Source organism: the organism of the source record quoted next, unplaced genomic scaffold (genome assembly GCF_019419815.1).
Source record: "Pyrus x bretschneideri cultivar Hongxiangsu unplaced genomic scaffold, Pyrus_bretschneideri_v1 Contig61, whole genome shotgun sequence".
Taxonomy (NCBI): Eukaryota; Viridiplantae; Streptophyta; class Magnoliopsida; order Rosales; family Rosaceae; genus Pyrus; species Pyrus x bretschneideri.
The window spans coordinates 1,074,125-1,095,815 of NW_025999800.1; the positions used below are offsets into that span (position 1 = coordinate 1,074,125).

At 37.3% G+C, this 21,691-nt stretch overlaps 2 protein-coding genes across 2 annotated transcripts; both read right to left on the reverse strand.

The window, feature by feature from the left end:
* Window positions 1-8,204: 8,204 nt before the first annotated feature.
* Window positions 8,205-13,180, reverse strand: LOC125471758 (uncharacterized protein C630.12). Its single transcript, XM_048572473.1, is given in 12 exon segments — window positions 8,205-8,708; window positions 9,259-9,519; window positions 9,614-9,771; window positions 9,842-9,916; window positions 10,493-10,550; window positions 10,664-10,698; window positions 10,879-10,979; window positions 11,065-11,124; window positions 11,755-11,851; window positions 12,403-12,538; window positions 12,824-13,140; window positions 13,142-13,180. Coding segments are annotated over 12 exon segments (1,590 nt in total). The 3' UTR covers window positions 8,205-8,455.
* A 1,659-nt stretch (window positions 13,181-14,839) lies between these two features.
* On the reverse strand, window positions 14,840-19,144 carry LOC125471774 (tyrosine-sulfated glycopeptide receptor 1-like). Its single transcript, XM_048572517.1, has one exon. The coding sequence runs from the start codon at window positions 18,214-18,216 to the stop codon at window positions 14,998-15,000; it is 3,219 nt and encodes a 1,072-aa protein (XP_048428474.1). The 5' UTR covers window positions 18,217-19,144; the 3' UTR covers window positions 14,840-14,997.
* Window positions 19,145-21,691: the final 2,547 nt, after the last annotated feature.

A 21,691-nucleotide genomic window follows, 5' to 3' on the forward strand; every position in this document is an offset into this window, starting at 1 on the left:
AAACCCACTGGATAGCATTCAGTATGAAGGGGAATGCTGTTTTCCGGTAATGGGCTATTTCGGGACGGAGGCAAAGTAAGTTACATGGCAACAGGCTACAAATGCTTTGCATATTGGGATTGAGCTCGATCAAATGGACCGGCTTTGCTTCATTGGGTGACATTCTGAATGGAAACGAGGGTTTATCCTTTCTAAACTGTTGTTAGTTAATAGGGGTAATTACATTTTGGACCCATCTAGTTTGGAGTCAATTAGCCATTGGTCCTTGTCATTTGATACGGACAAAATGTAACCTATGAAACTTTTGACTCTTTCATCATTTGATGGTCAAATTACTTATTTTTTTCTCTAAGTAGCATTCAGTTTTTTTACCTTTTACTACACAGTACGATAGACTCGTGACAATATAATTTTAACATTTAACGTTTAATAAAAATTATTACTAGTATTCTTTGTTTTAATAGTATTATTACTAGAAGTCATGGAATGCGGACCCATTGTTATTCAATTTTATATTTTTTACATTCACGTTCAATGATGTTACAACATGATTTTAACATTCAGCATTTAATTTACAAGAAAAGTAATAAACTATAAGGTAAACTGCTGATTTCTCTATGAACTTTCAATTAGTTTTCAATTTCCAACCTTAACTTTTTAATTGGAAAATCAAGGACTTAAACTATATTTTTTTTGGCCGATTTCCCCCTACCTTTAGTTTTCCATAGATTCCATCCAAATTAACTTTAACTCTTATCACGTGCACACCACGTGACTCTACTTTGAGGATAAAATTGTAACTTCGCTAGACCTTCAGACACAAAAATTATAGAATCACATATATGTGCATAGGTCAACATTTTAGAAATATAGGGTTTTCAATTATTTTAAAGAATGAAGCGACCGAACTACTCTCACATGTTGTGCACATGCTTCCACTGAACATAAATTGGATGGAATGAATGAAAAATTAACAGCAGGGGGAAATCGGCCAAAAAATTTAGTTTGAGTCCTTAATTTTCCAATTGAAAAGTTTAAAGGGGAAATCGAAATCTAAGTGAAAGTTCAGAGGGAAAATCGACAGTTGAAAACTATAATCGTCAAAGTTTACAATCCAAAGTTACATAATAATGGTAAAGTTATAGTTAACAACAAAAATGACATCGTTATTATTGTAACAAGGTTGGTGTTCATGTTTGTGGAAGTCTTATTACTTCTTTTTTTTTTTTGGTCAATTGTCTTATTACACTATCAATGTATGCTCATGTATACAAAATTGTAGTTCAAATTAAAGGATATCAGTACCATTTTTTTAAGATTATTGTAGACTAACCTTTCAAAAAGATCTTGATCCATTAAATATGGTAAAAATGAAAAATGACCCACGTAACACCAATATATTCATGCAAGTAAAAATTGGCATTCTAAGTGCCACATAAGAAAATGGCAATTAATAGGACAGTTTGGCAGGTGGAGAGAACGGTGACTGGTGTAACATTTTGTAACTTTATGATGGTTTCGGAAATTTTAAATATGGGGTGGCTTTTTTAAACAAACGGTACGGGGTGTTAAATCCTAAACTAGTTTCAGGTTCTGATAGTTACTTGATCTGCAATCAACGACTAGTTAATTTAAATTAGAGTTTGTAACAGCTAGTTTTAAAATGCTGGTTTGGTAAACATGTGTAAGGTTCTGATTGTACTAGTTAGCTAGCTGGAAGCTTGAAGATCTTTTGGATGAATGAGATTGTACTAGCTAGCTGGAGCCCTGGAGGTCTTTATTTCCAGTAGTTAATAATTGCAGGTGAGTGTAAGGGTGGTGTTGGGACCAAAACCCTACTTGAATCTAATATAAATAGAAGAGGAATGAGCTGCAATGTTTAGCTCTTTTGCTGTCACTTTTCTGCAAAGTACTCTGAAAATTCTTCTTCTAAAACTTACGCAAAATACAAACAAAACAATCATTATTTGTGAATCCAAAATCTCACTTAGGGACCAAATTGTTACAAGCTTGAAAGGGCAAAGGTACAAAATGTAACTGTCCCTAATTAGTAATGCCCTTAATTATTCTAAATAGGGCAGTGCTATCTACACACCGATCTTTTACTTCTCACACAACCCTCTTAATTTTTGACTATCGGATCGAATAAATCGAAGAAGATCAATGACCAAAATTAACAAGGGTGTGTAGTACTATCCTATAACAATCCAAAAATTGAAAGTATATATGATCAAAATGAAGATTTCACTAATTAGTAGCAAGTTATTGGCATGATAATCAACTGGTACTCACTCTAGTAGTGCTTCTTTTTCAAATATTGAAAATAATCCTAAATTCCAACATCTTATTTTTAATAACAATCTTTAATCAACTGGCACTCAATAACGATTGTCATGGTTTATGAAATTTCATTACAAAACAAGGAGTTTTTATGTCACATTACAGAGACCTCGTTTTGAAAAAAAATCCATCGTGTGAGGGCTACCGGGACTAACTAATCACACACGCCCTTGTGTAAATAAGTAATGATAGCAATTATTAATTAAAGCGCCTAAGACATTTTCAAATTGTACAACTCATGTACTGTATTTGGAGTAAAATCTAACCTATTAGCTTAAGCCAAGACATCCTCTCAATGAGGTGGAACGATATGTTTTTCTTTTCTTGGATAATATAAATTTGTGTTACGGTGCCATTAAATTAGCTAGGTTGATGATTATTTTGTTTCAAGTGTACACAGCTTTGTACTAGAATACAAAGAACCTATCTCATTAACAACGGTGCTTAAGGAACAAATCTAATTAGTTAATCATAATTATATTTTCATGTGTACGGGTCTTGGTACAAGATTAAGTTTACAGGCTGGGGATGGTGGTTACTTGGAACATACTTTACTACTCTAGGATGTACATTGCATGAGGATGATTAATATCCATGGCATTAGATCGATAAAGAGGATATCCCCTTCCGAAGTTAAGAAGGCATGTTCCTCAAAGGAACAGTCAAGCCCCATTGGATCTTCTTCTGTTCTTCGTCCATGTTCCATCAAATTTCGAAACTAAGCTACTCCTCCATCTTTGTGGGAACTCGGTAAAGATTTTCATGTTATTTGTAATACGCCCAAACAATCTGTTAGGTCAACGTACGAATTTTCTGCAAATTTGTGAACCAAATCGAAGCCTTGTAGATTTGATTCGAAGTTAGGTTAATTATGAAGCAACAACATGATTCGTTTCTTAATTTGAAAAAAAACCCTTAGAGCTAACAAAATGTTTTAAATTTTTAGCAAGAATCTACCAAAGTTAGTACGTAGCTTAAACCGAAAGTGCGTAAATTTTTAGCACGATTTTTTTTTATTTTTTTCAGCAGGAATCTGCCAAATTAGTGTTTCAACAAGTGCTTATCAAAATTGTTTTAAAACATCAGTACATATACCAAAACGAAATATCTCCATTTTTTCGGTAGTGTTCTACCAAAATGTATTCACTTGTTTCGGTAAATGCACTGAAATATCTTCACAATTTCAGATGACATCATTCAAATTGATGCAAGATGAAAAAAATAAAATGAAGTCATACTTCATGTGGAGCCTCCTGACTATCGTTAGGGTTTACTTTGTTCAACAATGGAGAGTAAGTCTTAGAGCTTGAAGAGAAAAATTCCGAGATCCAAGTTGTATCTCAAGTTGATCTTGGAGTAGTATTCATAAAACAAGACTTTACCTAAAAACTAACAGGTCCACAAAATCATTTCATATATAAGTCATGCAATATTAATAATTTGATAAGTAAGGTGCTCAACAAATTGTGAGGTGTCAATAACCCTAATCTGGTTAAGGGTCACGATGCATAGTATCACAACACAAAATTACACTATATACACATACTTTAAGTTGAATCATAATATTTTAAGGCTTGAGCATCATATATTTACTAGATCGTTGAACTACCATTACGTATCCATAGAGAGATGGGGTTGTTTGCATTGGCCAGCTAACTCAACTGCCCAATTGTGATATTTTGAGAGAATATGAATCCAAATACCAAATCGAAAAAATCACCTAATTAAGGTAGATTTGTCACTTCAACTGAACCAACGATTGTAAAATATGATTCCCATTTCAAAATTATTTGAACCTTATTTAATTGCAAAGTCCATGAAGCCTCCCATGTATTTTTACTAGTCAGTAGCCCGCACATATCGCATCCTCTAAGATATGTTCTTGATGTTTACATATATGCAACGGCAGCACTATATATAATTATATATAGACACATATGACTGAATTGGATCATGTTATATATAAACACATTTCCTCATTGATGAACAGTTGGCAACGACGTATACAGCTAGCCATAAAATAATTAACCCCCTTGACCTAAGATGTATAATTAAACTAATACTAGTCATAGAGGTTTACCATTTTTTATGACAATCGATATTAGAGAGCAATAAGTTAAATTCAAAATCTCAAATGCAAGATAAACGTACTCTTAATCAATTGAGTTACAACCCTTTTACAAAGTTTACTAAATTATGTGTTACCGTATAACTTAGTGAGAATATGACTAAAGTGAACGCAGAGTTAATTCAATCTAATATTGTTCCCGGTACTTGATTAATAAAATTTAGTGAACAATCAGATGTACCCATCGAAAAATTATTGCAAGCTATTAGAACATATCCACGTATTATGGTATTTGTAAATAACGAAATTATACTCTTAGATATAATATTAAAAGCAATATATTATATAACAATACTTGGCTACTTAAAGATGAGTAGAAACTCCTACTCGAAACTCTTAGTATTTTAATCATAGAACTTTGTACTTATAATCAGAACCGTTCATACTATGAATCACACTGTAAAGATCATCTCTGCAAAAAACAAATTAAAACTAAGGTCATTTAGTAAATTTATTGTGGCAAATATATAGACGGTTCATAATGCTTTTACCAATACCGTTCATTTGTTTTTAAATAGTTTAATGACTAAATGACCTTAGTTTTAATTGATTTTTTGTATATGCAATCTTTATAGGGTGGATTATAACATGAACGGTTCTGATTATAAACATGAAGTTCTATAAATTAATATCGAACAATTTTAAAAAAAAAAATTTAAGTAGAAGTTTCTACTTATTTTTAAATAGCTACGTATTGTTCTATATTATAACATGAATAAACTGATTATATTACGTAACGATATTTATAATAATATCTCTACTCAGCAAACTAATATAAAGAATGTCACTTCACTTGAGCTAAATTAAATTTGATAGTTTATTAGGCTATTGGCATTTGTGAGGACTAATGGCAGATCACCAGAATACTAGAATCCAACCAAACCAACGTACCTGAGAAATCAGAAATGAGGTCAGATTGTCGGTTCCTGGTTCCCATGAGCCATACAACATCCCTCTTGCCTTGTCTCGATTAAGCAACCCTCCTCTTTTCAAGTTTTCATGCCCACCTTTGCCACTTTTCTACTCAACGACTCACTTGAACCCCACACTCCACCCAATGTACGTTACAGTTTTTTTTCTCTTTTAAAATGCTAGTAATACCATGGGCTCTTTCGTTTTACCTTATTTACTCTTCTTTTCATTTTGTAGAGTTGCACCATAATCCGTCCCCATTGTCTAGGTCACATCCATTTATCATCTTTGCACAAAATTAAATAATTTTGAGATCGTTTACTCGTTTAATGATTATCTAATAAATAAACAAATTATGTATCATTTTTTTGTTAAACACTAAAATTTTAACAATGTTAGTTGAACAGTTAAACAATTTTTTATTTGGTTGATTTTTTGCAAAGTTAAAATTTAGATGGAATAGAAAGTAGATAGTTCAGATCATCTTACAACATTGATAAAATGGGAAAGTCTAGCCTAAAGCTTCGCTAGCAACCCCTTTTTCAATAAAACGAGTCCATGTATAATTTCTTAGGACAATTACTCAGTACACGAATACACTTTCTTATACACTTGTTGTGATTGATGTAATTTAAGTGTACAACTATTATAATCCGAGCAATCCATTTCTTAATAAACATTTAAAGATATATCTACAAAATAATAATAATAATAATAATAATTAAATCAGTGATCTTTTAAACATCCAGATACTTCAAACAAATAAACAGTTCGTCATAAAAATATTAATTATTACCAAAATCATGACCTATTTTACACATATAAATGATCAAAGGATCTCCAATTATATGAATTTTTATGCGGAGGTGATGTTTAGACGATGATTAGGAAAATAAATCGTTTAGATTATGATATTTGTGCGATTAAAATATATTATATGACAAGGGAACAACAAGGTGGATGCAAGTAATTTCCAAATTTTTATTACATTGAACCCCACGTTCACTCCCCCTTCTTCATAGAAAACTATGCTGCTGAGGCATGCATATCCCTCAGTTTCCGAGCCTGACCATGTTCACTTCCTTGCTTCAAACTTCAGTCAACTCCATGCTTTGAAAACTGTATATATACTTCCACCATCTTGCCCTACACTCTACTCCTCAAGCTCTCCTGAGCTTTGTTTCTTTATTTTTTCCATTATTTTTTCTATTTCTCTTTTCAAACATCATCTTTCAGCTACCCTTGCCATCATCGGTCATGGATATGGTTCAAGTACAATGCAACCAGGGTAGATCAGCCACAGCTAAGGCTCACTCGAAGCGAACCGGGAACGGTTTTAGCCGGAAATGCGCTGCCTTGGTGAAGGAGCAACGTGCCCGTATTTACATCCTACGCCGCTGCGCCACCATGCTCCTTTGCTGGTACATCCAAGGAGATGACTAGCTAGTTTCCTTCTCTTCTTTACACCGTATCCAACAAAACTTATTATCTGAGCCCGTCATTCTTGACTTCTCCTCCTCTAACATGTTTACGAGATCCATCACTTCAAATGATAACTCGCATGCATGTTGTCAGAGAGAGGTCACACATGTACGACGGGCTCAGTACTCACTCAACCTCACCGTCCGGTCTTACTTTAACTTTTTTTCCTTGTACCTACACTACACTACTCCATGGACGATGCTTGTTTCTGCTGGTCTGGTTTGGTTTCAATTGTTGTGTGGGTTATCTTCTCCTTGCTCTGGAGTGCCACCACTCAGTTTTTTGACCTAATTTTGGGCCAACCCAATTTTAGGTTTTTGGAGCAAAGGAGAGGTTAAAATTTATGCCCACAGACTTGGTTTTTAACTAGCCGGACCTTCAAAGCATGGACACTGATATGACATGGAGGAATCTCTGTATCTGAAAGACCTGTTTGATTGACTCATTGCTGCTTCAAGGGTCAATATTTACTACTGCAACTGGTGTATGCTTTTTTTTTCTTTCTTTCTTTCTTTTTTTTTTTTTTTTTGTGTGTGTGAATTTTCTGTGTTTTTCTCCCTTTTTCCTTTTCCCCTAATTTCTTTGGAGTTTTAGGGGAGAAAATATTTTCATGGGTTTGTAGGGGATGTTGAAAGAGTAATGGAGCACTTGATATGTAATAATTTCTAGTTGCCAAGATCTTGGATTGGCCAAATAAAGATTATGAGTTTGAAATTATGGGTTGTGCAATGATTGTCCTTTGGATTCAAATGTGACTAACTTTGTGATTGGATTAGGAAAGATTCTGTGACCCTAAAAAAACATAAAACTTACCTACAACTGATGTATCGCCCTCTCTGTTTCTCTTTGTATCTCTCATAACATGACTAATCATGTGATGAGAGATGTTGAGACAACGATGAATTGGTTGCAGGCAAGTCACTCTCCAAAAACAATCAGTACGAAATCCACCAAACACAGTAAGTTCCACATCCTCATTGCACCCCCACCCTCACACACTAGGTGTGAAATTCCACTACAAACAGCAAATTCCACATCCAACCTTGTGGTCTCACCATGGATATGCTGTCAAGTTTGGGGGATTTGTAGATTCATCAAATGAATGATCAAATAATGCCCGACAATATATAGAGAAAATCGAAACAAGGATTTTTCTGTCCTGCCTAATAATCTAAATCTCTACCACCAATCATGTTTTCAAACTTGAAACCATTAATCGTGTCTTAAAACCAACTTCGGTGTGACTAATCTTGTGCTTAATCTACCGCTTCCGTCGCCCGTAACTGTTTTAATATTTCCACATGCCATCAGCCAAAATTTGCTACACTTGTTCAAAAGGATATGATGATAAAAGTGACTGAGGTTCTTTATATAACATAGTGAAAAATAAGATACTGATCCAGTTTACATCGCTTTCAATCAATAAAGGAACACTTTCAGCAGCTACTCAAAGTACAAAAGCATGGGATTCCGTCATGGATGTTTTCAGATTAAAGCGATAGGATTCACCTGATGAACTTCCATATGCGAGCTATACGTTGACACGGTGTTCCTTTTTTGTTTATGCAGATCGCAATATATGTGCAAATGATGTCATTGGTCAATCCAATCCTTGAAAAGTAACATCACATAGAGGGGTATATTTACTGCAGCGATAATCATGACCATTCGAAGTGTCCGTACCAATCTTCGGATCATCGTCTTTGTCAATGATCTGCTTGCTCTAGGCAGTAATTTTGCCATAGGATCAACCACAGAATCAGCATCAGTGTCTCCATTCACAGAAGCCTCTATGTCCTGGGAAGTATTCTTTCTAGCTGTGGGCCGCATCACAGCATTACCTCTGCTAGAAGAGAAAAGAATGTAAAGCAAACGTAATATATATCAATGGAGATAACAGTAATATAAATAACTGCCGAAGTCCTATTGGGGGAAAAATAGATCTCTAGTAAAAGAAAATGACGTGCATGTTATGTTCCAAAGTAACTAGCAACTAATGGAGCAGCCATACTCACGTATACAGTATATTAACGCACAAATTAACAAAATGCTCAGCACACACTCAGACACTCACATAGAAACAGTACTGTGGTACTAAAGTTATCTGTAGAATTCATTGCCTCCTAATCAAGATTCACAATCAACTCCTTGGCATCCTAGGTCCACTTTCTTCAACGCTCAAAGCGAGCTGCAGTGGCCCCTACATGACTATACCATTTCACCACTCACCATCTTAAGAACGCACTTCTTGCATTGGCACAATATTCCCAAAAGACTAATAACTATGAGGGGCTCCCCATAATAGCTTATACGACAATAAAAAGGTGATGTGGACTCAATATGTACATACACAGCCGCATACAAGTAGGGTATGAAAATGTAGCACAGAAACAAACCTTTCAACTGAGTTTCTCTCGCTTGAATGTGCCATAGGAGTGCCCAAGGCTTTCTTGACAAGATGCATTGATCCTTCTGCATCCCAAATCATCTCATATTCACAGTTTAGATCTTCAATTTTCTCTTTTGTTCTACTTCTGATGTTACCGATTACTTGTTTTACAATCCCCATAAAATCACTACAATGATGCCAAACACTCACACCACTAGACGGCCAAAGCAGGAGGGAAACGAGGGTAAAAACAAATAGCGAGAGATACCTGGAAATTTGAGAAAAGATAGGTAAGAGGCAGAAACAAAGCCAACTGAAAAGCTTAGTCACATAAATCAACACACATCAACATGAAGAGTTACCATAAATAAATGTGTGTTTGCATAGGAAGAAAGCACAAATGAGTTAAGATTGCCTCTTCAGAACTGGATGCATTTGATGGTACAAAATTACTGGTAGACAATAACATGAAAGACGGATACAAGTTTCCCTGCTGCCAACTTACTGTCCCTACAGTGTACTGAAAGGTATTATCAATAATATATCATGCCCTGGTAAGAATTATACATGCCAACGCATAGGGTGCTTACCTCCCCTACAGGCCCCTTTTTTGACTTATGGATCACATGGCACTGATCATGATCATGACCGGATAAAACAAGTACCTACAAAAAGCACTTAAAAGTTATTATTGCAAGTTGAAGGTAGATCCTACAGTTTGAATGTGCACTGAACAGTCAATGGGCAAAGATGCATAAGCCAAGCAGAGGTGTAGAAACTAGAAACACACATCACTCACAACCTACGACTCAATATAGGATACAAATAAGGTAGATCCTACAGTTTGAATGTGCACTGAACAGTCAATGGGCAAAGATGCATAAGCCAAGCAGAGGTGTAGAAACTAGAAACACACATCACTCACAACCTACGACTCAATATAGGATACAAATAATATGGGCCTCATAGTGTTGCTTTGCAATAGCCTGTGGTTCGGAGACAAGGATAAATGTGTCACATGGGTATTAGAGTCATGACCACGTCGAAATAGTTTATCCGGAGTGGTTAAGTGCTTAACGAGCTTCACTTTACCTTTTCCCAAAAGGACAAGTATTGGGGAATCATAATTCATCATAAAGGTGCCAACATATCCAGAAAGTTTGCGATCTTTGTCACATGTCTGAATCAATTAATAGGGCTCTCATAGACAAGATACACCATGGAGAGGAAAGATCACTAACCGGTTTGATTGAATCCAATAAGTAGTTTGATGATTCCTCTGTAATGTAATTCTGATACCTGTACAATTGTATAACGGTCAAACCAAATCCTTGATTGCTACCAACCAAACTTGCAAGTTAATGTAGTTTTATGATTTCAATTGCCCAAAACACAAGAGGAGAAAAGCTTACAATACTTCTTGACTGCCAGCAGATCGCAGAATCCGCTAAAGATTTTAACACAAAAAGATAAAAAAAAAAAAATCTATACTGTGAGGAAACTTGACACCTGAAATTCGGATTCCAGTACAATATAGTGAAAAGCACTATAAAGTATAATGCTACTAATTAAATGTACAAAAATATACTTTGCTTAAGTTTTACCTCCATAAAAGTTAAAACAATACCTGGTTGATAATTTCTGAGTTACGGTTGGGGCCACAATCTGTCCAATCCCGTCGATACAATGGAATATGGGTCAACAAAACCCTTGGATACACTTGAACATCTACAACAATGTAATAAGTAGATGAATTAATTTCAACATACTAAAGTTCAAAGTTAACAACATAGAATAAGCATATATCATATACCCATGGAGACATTCTTGATAAAATCACGAGTAGAGGAAGCAAGAACTCCTTGAGGATTTCCTGCATGATATATACATGAGATAATTATTTTTGATGAAAAACAGTACAAATAATAACAATCAATATGAACCCATCCAAATGCTATTGTAATCACAATCATGCAGAAAAGAAGTTGCAGCTGCACAGTCCAATTCCCCATTAGAGATTTACAATTTAACGAAATCCAGCATGATTTTAACTTTCCATTTCAAAGGTCATAACCAGAGACACAAACGTATGCACTAAATGCATTTTCACACAGATGCCAATTAAGAGAACAAAAATTATTTATCTCAAAGTTTTAGTTAAATAACTTATGAGTCCGTATGACAAGAAAGTCTCTTCAAGAAAACATCCTGGTACCACCTATGCTGCTATTAAAAGGGCTCTTTGTCCTTCGTCATATAGGCTGTTTCAAATACAGCCCCTATTATTTCAAGTGATTTTAATCAAAATTTGAAAACCAAGGATAGTATGTTAATTACATGGTCATCTAAATGATTCCTTGTTTTACTCTCAATTTCTTCTTCCACATGCACAGTAGCGGTACTAAGATAATATTGTTATGTAATACACAAATTTACCGGAATAAAACAGCAAAAGGATACATATATAAATAAAATAACTGCATAACATTGTTTCCATGCATACCATCAATAGTTTGAGCATCAATGGCAATGAACTCCACTTTTCCAACTGTAAATCGATAGTTTCTGCTACCAAATTCCTTTTCATATCGTCTAATTGCCTGGTACAACCATAAAAGAATCTTTTTAGCTAAAAAGCATGTATATTTGATTAAGAGATAACAAAATTGCAGAATGGATGTCAATAAAAATGAGCTCCATGACAAGATTTTATTACACCAAATTTACGAAAGAAATAGGTAAAACTCAAAAAATCATCAACCAGCTATCTGGTGTTCAATTTGGAATTTGGAAAACACGGAGAGTGTTTGTTGAATGTTTGATGATCTTTCGTGTATGGTTTCTAGAATGATAGTTGAATGTTTGCTGAGCCATTATGACTCTGAGGGTTAGTTTCTAAAATGTTTGTTTATCTTTCGTGTATGGTTTTTCTATAACACTATGAAAATTACTCACTAAAGTCACAGACATATGGTCTTCTTCTCCCTCTCTAAATCTTTGTTTCAATAGTATGCGAGTGTGATACTTATTTCCGAATACACAGACACAATGCATAGGTGTTTTTAAGCAATGTACAAGACAAACAAATAACTCTCAGAGTAGTTCTAGAAAAAAAATTTAGGTACCATTTAATGGCAACATAAAAAAATACCTGTGCCTTGCGAGAGTGGAGACTTCCATAGCCAATGTCATGATTTCCAGGAAGATAGTAAACTGGGATATTTAAATATCTATCTCGCAACCTCAGCGAAAAAATATGTCTGAGACGGCTCAACGATTCGCTCCACCTAATCACGCAAACAAAGTCAATGCCATTTCACAGAATACAGCAAACACGTTGCATCAAAAGCCTCCCAATCCAACATTATAACAAGAAAGAACCTAACTTTAGCATGTCAAGCAACAATTTTTAAAGAAAACCCAACAATTCGGAGCTAATTTCGAGATCAAATCAAACGCTGCAGCAATCAAATCTACTAAGACATCAACAAAGATGGCACATTTTACTGAAACAGCAAAAACCCAAGTTAGATTTTGCATTCAAAATTTCAAATTTGCAGGGGCTTACTTACTCTTCATCCGAAAGATAAGGACCGCCATCGAAATAGTCACCTAAGAAGAAAATAACATCGGGCCGGAGAGGAAGTACAGATTGGTGAAAGGCTCTGCGCATGTACAGGTCGGTGAAGAACTGCGCCAATTCGAGAGCGAGTGATTTGGGCGGAAGAGGGAGGGAGGTCCGGTCCATGAGCTGCGGGTCGGTGATGACTGCCACTTTGACATAATCGGGGTCGGCTGTGGAGGAAGAAGTGCGATTGAGTTGCGGCCACGAGCAGGACGAGAGAGAGGGCCTCCAGTAGGCGAACATCTCGCCGTAGAGGAGAGTCGCCTGCCCATATCAGGCAGAGCAGCGCCGTGAGCTCCGCCATGCTTCATCTGTTTCCGTCCTGTTTTTCCGGTTCTTTTTCGGATTTCGGTCGTAGAAGAAGATTCAGACACTTCCGTTTCGGGGTTTTAGATTCCGATCTATACGGTGAATAGTGCAAATTACAGAATTGACCCAAAAAATTCAATAAATGAAGTCAAGAAAGTCAAACCTTCATCTAAACAAAACGAAACCAAACAGTAATTCGAAATTATTAAAAAAAAAAAAACTTTATACTGATTTAAGTAATGTTCTAATTTATACTACAGTAACACATTTTCTTAGCTAATTTAGTTATTGCTAATATCAATTTTTAGTATCTTTTGGTATTTTTTGGGCAAAAGAAACTTCGAATCTAACAAGGAAGAACGTTTTGGTAAAAAAAATAAAAATAAAAAAACAAGAAAGAGTGTTGAGTAGCCATTAATATCGCTAGTAGACTTGTGATAATTCCACCGACTCGAAAATACTTTTTACTATTAATTTCTTACTTGCCAGATCATATTATTAGTTTGACAAAACTGCTAAAATCCGCTTCGACAATGACTCAAAAGTTCAAAACTACTAAAAATTTACTTGGACAAGAAAATATTTCCACATCCTCTCTTCAAACACAAATTACAACTCAATTAAAATCCATTTTTCACACTCCCTGTCGTTTCCTTCAGCACTCCTCCCTTTGTTTTAATAGTTCGTTGATTTTCTTTTGATTTATTTAATCTAAAAACTACAAATAAGAGATGAGGGCAAGAACAAAAAACTCGGAAATTGAGAGTATGAAAATCACTTTCCCAATTCGTAACTTTTTCTCCATCTGTAATTTGCTGTTTCTAAAATTGTTTTTTGTAGCCACATTAAGTGGAGAAATTATAAAATCAAACAACCAAACATCATGCTGTCAAATCTGCAAAAATTGTGCATATTTTATGCAGAATCAATGACTCACCAAAGCATTTTCCCACAGAAGTTGTGCACCAAGAGTTTTTGAACCTCCAGAATCCAGATATGAGTGCTTAATTAGGCAAAGAACCCCATAGTCTTAGTGATGTCTACCTCATGAAGGGGCAATTATGCAGACATCACTCTTTTGAGATTTTTCCCTTTCACATCCAAATCCAAGACTCTACGGCGCGATAGTGGGGAGTGACGTTCCTCCTGACTGTATTCACGATGTTCTCCTTCGTGATTCTCATCGTACTTGATGTTCAGTATCAACAACATCGTCTTTCTTTTGATTTTGAGGAAAAAAATAGAAACTATATGTGTCATGGCAGGGATACTCTTGCATTTTGTTCATATCAGGGATGAGTTATTAGGATTTTTAGATCTTGACAAGCGATGAAATGAGCAAAACCAATTACACAATCATACCGAAATCTTCAGTGACATCGGCAAGTTCTGCATTGTCAAAGATCTGCATAATTCTCACACCAGATTGGCAGATTCACAGAAGTAGTGATATGTGCATCAGCAGGTGTCTCAAAATTTAGAATGACTTTGTGAAATCAATTGCGATCAATCTGATTTACGAACAACACGAGCAGGTTCTTTTGTGTGATTTCGGTTCAGAGAAGGGTCGAAAGCTAAGATAGAAAGATTGCTTTCATGCAAAAATTTATGTTTTCTGTAATAAAAGAGTTGGCTATGTCGATCCTCAGAGATATACACAATACTATAGCTGCCTCATAGATCTTTAAAGCAATATTATTTACACAAGTAACGTGGCGAAATTCTGCAACAATACCCAAAATATTTATGTGCAAGTATGCGTATAAATACTTTCTTAACAAGTGTGAAAGGTAAAAAAAAAAAAAAAAAAATTTACTGGTCTTTATCTTGGTGTTGCTGGGATGTCCCTACATCTTTCAGCCAATTAACAACTTCCTTGATCGTCGGTCTCTTAAGAGGGTTCTGGTTGACACACAAGTAAGCCACATCAAGAACCTGGAGCATCTCATCTTCAAAGCCCTTTCTTCTCAGGAGAGGATCGAAAACTTCCTCTGGTTTGCCCTCTCTCCTCATTTGCTGCACCCAGCCAACCAACTCTCTTGATGCCCTTGGCTTGCTTACCTCGAAAGGCCTTACTCCAGTTAGCAGCTCAAGCATGACAACCCCAAAACTGTATATGTCTCCTCTCAAAGTGGCCACCCATGCTTGTCCATACTCTGGAGGAATGTAACCAAGGGTACCAACAAGCTCGGTTGTAACATGAGTCTGGTATGGAAGAATCAACCGGGACAATCCAAAATCAGCAACATGTGCTTGAAATTTATCGTCAAGGAGGATGTTGCTTGACTTGATATCACGATGCACAATATGCGGCTCACATATTTGGTGCATGTAAGCCAACCCACAGCCTGCTCCTCTCAAAATATTCAGTCGAATTGGCCAATCTAATTGGGAAGGACCATCTGCTTTCTCATGTAACCAGTAATCCAGACTTCCATTCTCCATATATGAATACATTAACAGGCGAACGCCATCATGCACGCAATAACCTTGCAGGGAAACCAGATTCTCATGTTGGGCAGTGGACAGCGCCTCAACTTCTGCTTTGAATTCCCTTTCCATCAGACCCAAGTCTCCTGATAGTTTCTTAACAGCAAGCCTGGTCCCATTCGCCAAAGTTGCTCTGTAAACCAGACCAAAACCTCCACAGCCGATGATGTTTGCTTGATCGAAATTGTCAGTTGCCCTCAAGATTTCAGTTATACTAAGATCCTTGATTTCATTGGTGTTGGCTGGGAACACTATGACTAAGCTGGTATCCTTGTCAAGCTCAGGAGCAACAGCAGTAGAATGGCTAGACATGGTCTCGAAATCCATCCCTCCTCCAGGGATGATTCTTCTCTTAGACAACATCCACACTACTAGCATGACAACAATAAATACAATGCCAAAACAGATCCCGGAGGTGAGTCCAATAAGAAGGTTTCTGTTAGATCTTCGACCGGCCGGTGGTAATGGTTGAGGTTGAGGGCAAGTCCTGTGCACAGTTGGAGGGCCACATAGGCCAGCGTTCCCTTCAAAGCTGGAGTTGGTAAAAGTATCAAACTGACCTCCAGATGGTACAAGTCCCTGAAGATCATTGTATGCCACACTGAAGGAAGACAAGAAATGCAGGCCTTTGAGAGAAGCAGGGATTCCACCGGATAGATGGTTATGGGAGAGGTCCAATTTCTCTAAGTTGGTGAGGTTAGAAATCTGTTCCGGGATGCTTCCAGTGAAGTTGTTATAACTAAGGTCCAACACATGAATATACTTCAATCGACCAATCTCAGAAGGGATACTGCCAGTAAGGCTGTTGTTACCGAAATATATAGCCGGGGGGAGATTGGACAGTTGATTGTACTGCTGATTAGTAGCGCTGGTGGGCATCACAAAGACTGGCAACTCTAGATAACTTCTGTCCACCATATCACCGGCCTCTTTGGTTGTCAAAACTGGCATCCCACAGAACGCAATAGGAAATCCTCCTCCAAGAAGGTTATTAGACAAATCTACGTAGAAAAGGTTGGACAAACTACCCATCCAACCGGGGATAGAACCAGTTAAGAGATTAAACGACAAGTCCAAGACTTCAAGAGTCATAACCTTGGCTAGCCAGCTGGGTACTTGACCTGTGAATTGGCAACCCCCAATAGCAAAAACCTGAAGACTTTGGAATCCAACAGGGTCTCCAAGGCTTTTATCATCTGGCAAAGGCTCATTCAAAAAATTCTTGGACAATACCAGAGTGGTCAGATTCTTGCAAACCTTCAGAATCCTAAAAGCCCCCGTGACATTTGTCAGGTTGTTAGTAGAGATAGACAGGAAAGACAACGATTCTAATGCGACTATTTCAGGTGATATCTCGCCTGTGAGCTGATTGCTGGCAAGTCTAATAGCTGTTAAGGACTTGCATGAGTAGAGGCTTTGAGGTAACTCACCACTGAAGTTGTTATTGCTAAGGTCCAGAGTGGTGAGGGCCTGGAGAGTCGAAAAATTGAAGGCAGAGAGCTCTCCAGTCAAGTTGTTGAGCCGCAAATTCAAGGTTGATAGATTTCTGCAGTTGGCAAGAGACTGAGGCAAGGCACCTGTGAAGTTGTTGACGTAGAGGAGCAGCTTTTCCAACCTGAAAAGGTTACCAATACCGCCCGGGATGCTTCCCAAGAACTGGTTTGAATAAAGCTCAAGGATCCTGAGATTGGTGAGGTTCATGATGCCATCAATGAGGGGTCCAGAGAGACTATTGAAAGGCAGAGAGAGCTGTTTGAGATCAGCAAGCATAGATATTTCGTCAGGGAGAGAACCATTGAGGTCATTGAAGCCTGCCCGAAAAGTTTGAAGCTTCGAACACAATCCGATTCCTAGGGGAATTGTGTATGTGAATTCATTGAAGGACAAGTCCAAGAAGGTAAGGGAAGTGTGATTCCCGCCATTGCTGACCGGTATCAACCCGGAAAAGCTGTTGTTGCTGACATTGAAAACGGACACTGATGGGACGAGAATCGAAGACGGGATTGTTCCATTGAAGAAGTTGCTGGACAAGTTTATAATCTGAAGGTGGCTGCTTTGATTGGAGGATTGTGGGAAACGGCCGATGAGACGATTGAAGCTCAAGTCGACGAACTCAAGACTTGGGAGGGCAGAGAGCAAGTCGTCTGGGAGAGAACCCAAGATGGAATTGTGGGAAAGGTCGAGGCGGGTGAGCCGGGTGAGGTTGGTGATGGCCGGAGAGACGACGCCGGATAAGCCTCTCCTTGGAAGCGAAATCGCGACAACGTGGCTTTGGTCATCCGGGTCGCAGGTGATTCCATCCCAGAGGCAGCAGTCAGTGGAAGCAGACCAATTCAACGGTGCCTTGAAAGCCAAGGACAAGAGAGCGTCGCGATCGAGCCCGTCGCAGGCAGCAGAGGCAGAGCAAGGAAGAAGAAGAAGGACGAAAACCAATTGACCCAAATAGCAGAGAAGACGAAAGCTTGGCAGTGTTAGTATTGTTGGGACCTTCACCTTCTCCTTCTCCTTGTCGTGCTTCATCGGAACAAGAGAAGAAGACATGAAGATTCTCTCTCTCTCACTCAATCATATCACAATCACAACCAATTGGAATCATAGTAGGCGGCAGCGGAAGCAGTACCAATCTCGAACACCCACCAGGTGTTTGAAGAAATACGACAGAGAGAGCTACTACCTATAGGTACATTGTGCAGAGGGGGGATTTGGGTTTTTGGGGATCGCGGAAAAACAAAGGAAGAAGACCCAGTTGGGCAATTCACCCAGAGAGAGAGAGGGGACAGAGAGAGCGAGAGAGAGAGAGGGAGAGCAATGGATATGTTAAGACAAGTGACGTTGACATGGGGGAGAAAATGAATAAAAATAAAAATAAAAAAGGAGGGAAGAAGCGTTTACTTTGTGGGCGGCTGGTAATGGCTGTCGATGGCGTTGGTGCTGTTGGACTTTTTCAAATCTTGCAATCATGATGATGGTGATGATAATCATGATGATGGTCATGATGGTGATCCTCTTTCTTTCACCACCGCCGCACCAACGAAGGAAGAGAGAAAGAGAGGTTAGCGTGTACAGTAGGACTTGGATATTCACAATTTCACATGTACGTCAAAGGCCACAGCTTTTTTTTTTAGCAAATATTCGTCTCAGCACTAGTACATCCGTTTTTCTTTTCCCTTTTTATTTTCTCGAAGAATTCTCTTTCTTTTCCCGGAAAATGAAACGAAAAAGAGAAAATGGGGCATTGCTGCTGTGCCTTCTTCTTCTTCTTGACTTGCTCGACGAAAACGATGAATTTGGGAAGGCGGAAGCGCGCGGAAGCAGCCCAGCAAATGGGATTGGAGTCAGGTCACTCGTGGGTGCCGGATTGGAGATTGGGGTTGGCTGGTCAATTCGGTAAACGATGGGTTTTCGGAAATTTGGAATCTTTAAAAATTGTTAGAGGGAGAGAGGGAGTGAAGGTAGCAACTTCGCTGTTTTTGGGGCTAAAACGTGGCAACCTGTCGGTCAAGTGGGTTATAAATTAGGGATTTGGAAAGGTAATTGGGGCAAAATGTGGAATTTTGAGATATTTACACTTAAAAAATTCATCAATCAACCAATCCTTACTCTATCAAAAGAAAAATAATTCGACCAATTTCAACATAGAGCTTCTATTAAGACCACATCTAATTCTTATGTTAAAATCTAAAAAAATCTAATGAAAAGGGTTTGAAAACTTTTAATTTTAACTATAAGGATAAAATAAAGAGTAACGTGAATAGTATCAAAATTAACTTTTTAGTGTAAAAATATGGTTTTTCGTTAAAGTGAACAGTACCGGAAGCTTTTCATTAAAGTTCCCTAAAATCTAAGGGTGCGTTTATTGCATTGGACTATCTCGGACTTAACTAAATTCGGGAACTAAGCTAGACTGGCTTAAACTAAATTAAATTGAACTAATTTAGTGAAGCTTTTTGGTGCTGTGTCGGACTAAAAAGCAGAACTCATATATTATATTACTTAATCTATATGTACAATATTTTGTTATTCATTTAATATATATATATATATACACTAATATTTTATTATTAAATTATGTTTTTCCTTTCTAGAATCATTTTCCCATCTTTTTATTTTGGTCAAACTCTTAATCATCTTCCTTCTCATTTTTTTTTTCCGGCCACTACATCCCTCCCTCCACCCCTTTCTATGCCATTTTCCGTACCACTGTCTCTTTCCCCTTTCTCTTTTCTATCATGTTTCATCTCCAATCACTTAGGCTATCTCTAACCGAGGGTTGGCCAGATGACTTGTTTTAACCATATTTGCCTCCGTCTTCAACCGAGGGCCAAAGGTTCATAGGGCTCATTTTAGCCCTGTCACCAAAAACCGTATCCAACTGAGGGCCATAGTGTCAAACATAATTTATTATTTAAAAACTATAACTTAAATTTAAAAACGACAAATTAAATTTAAAAACTACAAATTAAATTTAAAACTACAAATTAAATTTAAGAACAACATTAACTTAAATTTAAAAACTACAACAACTTAAATTTAATATCTATAATCAACATCATCTTCATCATTTGCCATTGTAGGAATATAGTCAGAGGTAAACAACTGTCGCTGAGTCATAATTTCCTTTTATTTATTTATTTTTTCCTATCAAAATAGGCTTTACTCATTGGAGTGTAATTCAAAGTTTTTTTTTTCCATATTTTATCATCCATCTCTTCTTGTATTTGTTTGGCCCGTTCTTTATGCCTACACTTCCTTTCTTCCGCCTGAAGGGCATTTTGCTCTGCCATTAATCGCAATGAGGCCGCCACTTCGTGTTGAGCGGCGTAATCATCATTTGCCTTGCGCTTTTCCTTCAACCTTCACGCCTTGTTCCGTCCCATAGCCCTAGGTATGGAATCTTCACTCGAAGACGGATTTTCTACCCTTGTTTGTTGAATGGTAGGAGATCCATCTTCATCCATATCTGCAGCTGAGGATGCAGTTCCGAACACTGGCGTAAGAGCTCTATGTTGAGGTGGATCTTCAAATGACAGCCACCCTTTACAAATTTCCCAACAATTGTGAAACTGAAAGGGTTTCGAGCTGCTCTCCATATACAATTCATCTGCTTGGCGTACCTAGAAACTATAATTACAAAAATTAAAGGAAATTAATTTATGAAATTAAATGCAATATAATTAAATATTTAAAATAAATTGTGAAAACACTTACTTTGTCATAGTAATTAGTGCCGCTTTCATGTTTACTTGCGGTTGCTAACAATGCTTGATGCCATTTGTTCAAACTTGGCTGAAGATGTTTCTTCCATCTTGAAGAACAACTCTTGTGGTTTCGGATATTTAGTGGAGTGGTGCCTTCATGGAACTCTAAGTATTTTTTGGATACACGAGTCCAGACACCGTCATTTGTTTGACAATTCCCCCTCACACTATCTTCCGACACCCATCTATAAGCCTTGCAAAGAGCTTCATCTTCTTTTCGGCTTCAAGCCATACCTTTCATTGCAGACGAGGCCATTTGAAAATTATTGAAAAAATTGAAGGATAGATTTTTGTAAGAGGAAAGAAAATATGAGAATTGAAATGGTGTAAGAATGGTGAAAATTTTGTGAGGAATCGTGAATGAATGGTTTAGGTATTTATAGGGAAAAAAAGAACTTTTAAGAATTAAAAAAAAAAAAATTGGCCCAAAAAAAAAAATCCAACGGTAACTGGCGTCAGCTTGCCGTTGGATTCAATTTTTTCTTTAAGCAATCATGTCGGATATATTTATATTAAATATACTCATGTTGGTTATATCCGACATGATTGCTCTGATTTTTTGGCCAGCTTGGGAGCCAGCCCTTTGGCCCTTTCAGATTCTGTAGGGCCCGCAAGCCTTCTGGCCTAGCCCTCGGTTTCGAGCTATTTTCGGCCTTATGTACCCTTTAGTTGGAGATGACCTTACTCCTATCCATTTTTCTCCCGACTGGCTTCAAATTACTCTGGCTTTCTTCTTTTCTTCAAATTATGAAACTTTG

What these genes read in the sequence shown, in the direction of transcription:
- LOC125471774 (XM_048572517.1), bottom strand. Translation starts at nt 18,216, where the DNA reads ATGTCTTCTTCTCTTGTTCCGATGAAGCACGACAAGGAGAAGGAGAAG.